This window comes from Cebidichthys violaceus, unplaced genomic scaffold (assembly GCF_023349555.1).
Source record: "Cebidichthys violaceus isolate CVI_PGR_0920_01 unplaced genomic scaffold, fCebVio1.0.p SCAF_61, whole genome shotgun sequence".
In the NCBI taxonomy this organism is placed as follows: Eukaryota; Metazoa; Chordata; class Actinopteri; order Perciformes; family Stichaeidae; genus Cebidichthys; species Cebidichthys violaceus.
This window is the reverse complement of record NW_027176828.1, coordinates 476,929-482,928: the sequence shown is the minus strand read 5'-3', so window position 1 is coordinate 482,928 and position 6,000 is coordinate 476,929. Positions and strand designations below refer to the sequence as shown.

The 6,000-nt window shown below is 41.9% G+C and overlaps 1 protein-coding gene across 3 annotated transcripts in view; it reads right to left on the bottom strand.

Moving 5' to 3' along the window:
• Nucleotides 1–4,431, bottom strand: part of ankrd44 (ankyrin repeat domain 44) — a 28,196-nt gene extending 23,765 nt beyond the window's left edge. For 2 of the 3 annotated variants that reach the window (XM_068734222.1, XM_068734224.1), the window contains exon 1: nt 3,557–4,431. In XM_068734222.1, coding sequence (XP_068590323.1) covers nt 3,557–3,583 — 27 coding nt within the window. In that variant the 5' untranslated portion in view covers nt 3,584–4,431. The remainder of the gene's footprint in view (nt 1–3,556) is intronic. The other variant, XM_068734223.1, reaches the window with a different exon arrangement.
• Nucleotides 4,432–6,000: the final 1,569 nt, after the last annotated feature.

The following is a 6,000-nucleotide window of genomic DNA, read 5'->3' as shown; positions in this document are numbered from 1 at the left end:
GCCGGTATTTGTTTTGGCGTTTAAAGTTGGCGACGATCTACCAAAGACATAACAGAAGTATGCGCTTGGGACTGGTATAGTTAAGAGCTGAGCACTTAATAATTAAGAATATGACAAAATAACTTGTAACAAAAGCGTGATTACTAGCCTTTCCAGCTGAAATGTAGTATAATGTATAAAGTAGCATGAATACCAATACTCCTGTAGAGTACAAGTTTTGCGAAATTGTACTTAAAGCTACTACGAGGAACTTTAATGGTGAGTTGATTTTGGCGGTCCCTGTGGACAGGAGTGGTAGTGCGTCCGAGCGCCAGGGTCCCTTCAGAAAAGCTCTCATTCTACTGCAGCAGGGTCTGGTTCTGGTACTCCCGTTCCCCCCCGATTCAAAAATGCACATTTTAAACAGCGACGTGGTTATAAATAAAATAAAGTAATTCATAAATTTAATATGAACGATTTAATTTAACCCGAGCTGATTACGACGGTACAATATTTATGGTTGTTAGGCTATTGTTCTTTTGTATTTGGCTATTAAAGCTCAGTATGATTGGTAGTGCACCTGAATGTCTGGGAGTAGTGGGGGTCCCGGGTCTTTATCTTGGGGGTCTCTGGGTGACAACTGTGAGATCCTGTTCTTTAAGGACCTGATTCAGGACCTAGAAGAACAGACAGATTCCCTCTTCTATCTTCCATTCTCTCTCTCTCTCTCTCTCTCTCTCTCTCACTCTCTCTCTCTCGCTTTCTTTTTTTATCCTGCACAGACTTCCTCCATCAGATCGCCTCTGTTTTCATAACAAACACACACAGGCTCACCTGCGACACATAAATGCCAAGTTCACACACACACACACACACACACACACACACACACACACACACACACACACACTTCCTCTGAGGCCTCTAACTGGCCCGTCTCCTTCCCCTCGAGGTCAACGACACAGTCCTGATGTCCTCCTAAACAGTGAAGTGATACAACTACATGTTTTTATTGTTCCCCTCAGCCTCGCTCTCAAACTGAACGTTTCACCTGCCGACAGGAGACGGTAAAGAAAAAGCCAAAGTCATAAAGCAGGAGGAAGGAGGAAGAGAACACAGATCTGACACAGAGACACAGTCGCGTGCGGAAAGTCAAAAGTCAACAACTTCCTGTACTTCCTCTGTGTTCTGTTCGGTGGAAGAACGATGTTTCTACCTCCAAAAAAGCCATTCAGTATACATTATGTATATATACTGTGTATGTAGTATTTCCATATAACAGAAGATCAGCGGTAGAAGAAGTGCTCAGATCTTTTACTTACGTAAAATATTGTATATGTTGTACTCGTATTCATTATGTCACGCACAGTTCTACAGGAAGCAACAAAGCATTTCACTGTACAATGAACACTTACACTGAGAGAAGACTTGAACACATCATCATGTATTAGTTGATGTGTATTTTGTGCTGTCACTAAAGCTTACTGTTGGAGTAAAAACAGTTTAATATTTTACCCCAAAATGTTGTGGAGTAGAAGTTTAAAGTACTCAAGTAAAGTACAGTACGACAGTAAATGTACTTAACAAAACCACGTCAGCAGTTTGGGTCTATATATAAAGACTGAAGACATCAGAGCACAAAACCCATTTAGACCCTTACATCTGTAACATCTGTAACAGCAGTAACAGCTGTAACAGCTGTAACAGCTGTAACAGCAGTAACAGCTGTAACAGCAGTAACATCTGTAACAGTAGTAACATCTGTAACAAATGTAACAAATGTAACATCTGTAACAAATGTAACAGTGGTAACATCTGTAACAGCAGTAACATCTGTAACAAATGTAACAGCAGTAACAAATGTAACAAATGTAACAGCAGTAACAAATGTAACAGCTGTAACATCTGTAACAGCAGTAACAAATGTAACAAATGTAACAGCAGTAACAGCAGTAACAGCTGAGCATAAATACTTAAAAAAAGAAGATCCTGCAACAGCAGACGTTCATGTGACCATCTCTTCATCAGCACATGATGAAAAAAATAATCTATAAGCCACGGAGCCATCTGCTGAGCCGAGTTCATCATCATCATCATCATCATCATCATCGGCATGTTGTCTGAGAACAACAGGAAGTCCCAAAGTTGTGAGTTACATAATGAGAAGACTGTTCCTCCCTTGAAGTTAACGACACATCTGATACGACCGGACCGACGATCTGCCAGTTTGACTTTCACTCCTCTTTCTCTTCAGATGCTCAAGTACTGTACTTAAGTGCAATTATGAGGTACTTATACTTCACTTCACTACTTCCATTCTACGTAACTTTATACTCGTACTTCACTACATTTGTCTGACAGCTTTAAGTTACTGTACAGGTTCTCACAGGACAGAGACGTCTGATGATCTTATAGAATATGATGCTTTGATGTTTGATTAAACTAGACAACAGGACGTAAAGGAGTTAAAATACAACATACGCATTAATGCAGCAGTAATATTAACACTTTACTGCACTACGAATACTTTTACTTAAAGTACATTCTGCTGATAATTTGTAAAGTTCTGAATGCAGAACGTGTACTTGTAGAGGAGTATTTTCAACAGTGTGATTCAAGTACTTTTACTTGAATAAAGCAAAGAGTACTTCCTCACCAAAGCTAAAAGTCATGGCATGACACAGCAAATTAAAGCTGCAACAATTAGTCAACGTCTCACTATATTCTGATATTTTGTGAACTAAGCAATTCATTGACTGGAGAGAAATATATATATATGTGAATTATGGCAGAATGAAAACCATCGTTAGTTGCAGCCCTGCACTGGATCTAATCTCAGATATGTGAGCTTGACAGTATTGACCCTGACTCAACAGTCTTTGCGATAAGATGCATTTAGTAATGGGTTCAACCGTGTCACACCATCAGACGACAGACGAGTGTAAATCTCGACATTCTTGTGCACACTTTGAGGACTTCTTGTGCACGTTAGTGTGAAAATATGTGATTCAAAAACAGCTGAGGAGCATCATGTGACCAAATCAAAACGCTCCAGAGCAGCAACTAAATAGACCTTGAGGCGGGATTGTTTCTCTGAAAAAAATGTCTCCTTGGACTTTAAGTCTTATCAGAAATAGTTGAGGTCTGTCGCACATTTTGTGCACATTTGTGCAGCGCGCGAATGTGCTTTTAGCTGCAGATACATCTCCTTCGTGGAGGATGTTTGCGGTTTGCAGCTCTTGATGCTTTGCGGAAGGAGACGGAGCAGGAAGTGTGAGTGAAGTGGGCTGTCCTAATTTTAACGGAACACCGACAATTTTACCGACAAAAGCCATAAACATTTTTTTAAAAATCTGGATATTAAACGTGTGTGCAGCTTTATGAGTGTGTTCTGTGTTCAGTCTGCAGGAGGAAACTCAATGTATATATATTCTCTCTCAGCTGACCACAAAGTGGCGACGCAAAAAACATCATAAATACATATAAATATATATAATTCTTATAGCAAACTGCTGTGGGGCGAAGCGTCAAACGTGATGCCTGTTTAAGATGCTAAGCTAACGGCTAGCAGGTCTACCTGGTCGGCCAGTTTGAGGACAGCCATCTCTGGGTCAGCTCCGGGGCTGGTTCATCCACTCCCTCCGAACCCCCGCAGCACCATGCACGGTGCAGCTCGCAGCGGCTCCTTCTCGCAGCGGGTGATGGTGGTAGACGAAGGCCGGCTCCACTCACGCTATCTGCGGCGGAACGCAGCCGAGCCGAAGCGGCGGCCGCTCGGAGGAGGAGGAGGCGGCGGCGGCGGCGGAGGAGGTGGAGGGGTGAAGCAGGAACGGTTTGACCCAAAACAATCCACATGTATGGCCGCTGCTGCTGCTGCTGCTGCTGCTGGTGCTGCTGGTGGTGGTGGTGGTGGTGGTGCACGGGGCTCCCAGGCGTCTCTCCGAGGCCATACACCATCCACAGAAGGCTCCCCTCTTCACCCAGGTTCTGCAGAAGCCACACAAGCCTCCCGGAGAGGCAGCCAGGCTGAACTCAGCTTGTAAACGGAGGATCTCTCTCTCTCTCTCTCTCTCTCTCTCTCTCTCTCTCTCTCTCTCTCGCACACGCACACACACACACACACACATACACACACACATACACACACACACACACACAGGAAGTTGGAGCTCGTCTCTCCTCCTCTCAGATGCAGAAGTGGAGGAGCAGCTTCCTCAGCATCAACAACAACCGGCACCTCCTCGCTGCTGCCCTCCAGTGGACGCGGAGGGAACGACGCATTGTAAGCTGCAGCTGTCAAAAGAGATAAACGTGTCAGCACACGTCACTGCATGAAATCTATATCTCTTTTAATGGGGGATATATGTTTTGGCATGTTTTAGCCTCTTAAGGTGAGACACCACGGGTTTCATGCACTGATTGGTTTTGAGATTTTGTAGTTTTTTTTGCTTCCATAACTTGTCTTCTTTCACAGAAAACCTCCAATATACACATTTAGGTTTTGATTTTACTACTTTGTCTATTTGTATCTGTAGATTTCTCCTAAATCCACCAAAAGTGACCATTAAATAATGCCTCATTTGGATATTTAAGCATAAGATAACTTGTAATACAATAAATAATAGTCTTATTAATGTAAGTAATGAAGTTACTTTAGCTCTTACACACACACCAAACTGTACAGTTTCATTCCTCTCTATACTCTGAAGGTTTCTACAGTTTGTTCTCACATTATTCATAGTCTCATTTATACATTTTGTTCATAAAAACATGTTTTTTTTTTAACATGATACAAAGAGATATTCAAAACTCCCTCTGTGAAAAACCTTTGACTAATATGACAACAAAATGAAACAAGATCCAAAGTTCAGATTTCTGCTCTTGAAGTGTATAAGACGTAACATATTTAATAAGAGAATGCCTCCTTTGCATGATTATACATGGATACTTTAAGAAAACACTCGTATGCATTCAGGTGTACACATTTAAACCCACACATTTACATCTAATAAACAAATTGATCGAGTATTATTCATTTCCTGAGCAAATGAAGCTAAATGACACCAAATTCTTTTGAAATCTTTCATTTTTTGTCACCATCAGAAAACCCCATAACCTTCCTCTTCTTCTGAAATGATGGTAACGTGGCAATGATCAGATTTATAGATCAGAAATTGATGGAAGCTAATGTAAACTAGTAAAACACAAGTCATTTAAAGTGCACTTCATTTAATGTGATCACAAGAATAAATTAAATCAAAGCTTTTTAAAGTGTGTTGCTCTCCGTCTTCATCATCATCATCACCATCACCACCATCCTACAGGCTCAGTTTATTATCCCACTACATCCCTGTTCATGTCACTTCATGTACACAATGTTTCACAGCGGAAACATTTCTAATCACAGTCATCTCCCCCTGCGGGGACGGGTTACCTCCCAGTGTTGACTCAACACACACACACACACACACACACACACACACACACACACACACACACAGCAGCAGAGACACCACCATGCATTTTTTATGGTCTTCATGAAGATGCATTCCAAAGGTTATAAGGGGAGGAAACTGAAGAGGCTCCTCATTGTGTCTGGAAGATAAAAACATCAAAACTTTCCAGTTCAGAGTGTTTTTCCAGTTTGTCCAATACTTGTCCAACAAATACCTGCATAACTAATGACACTCCCCTTTGCGTTTAGTGCTGATTAACAACTGTTTGCATGCCGGACATAGTTTGAACATGCGTTTTAAGCATCAGCATGTTAGCGCTGTGATTGTGAGCGTGTTAAACATGCTACCGTTAGCGTTTAGCACAGCCTGCACATGAGCCACAGTCATCACGCGATACAAATACAAGCGTCCAACAGATTAGCCTCAAAGCAAAACCACACGCAGCAGCAGGAACACATGACCCGGGTCAGATGAACTGATGCTCAACCAAATGTGACTAACTGTGAGCCATAAATAAGTCCCACATGTACACACACACACACACACACACACACACACACACACA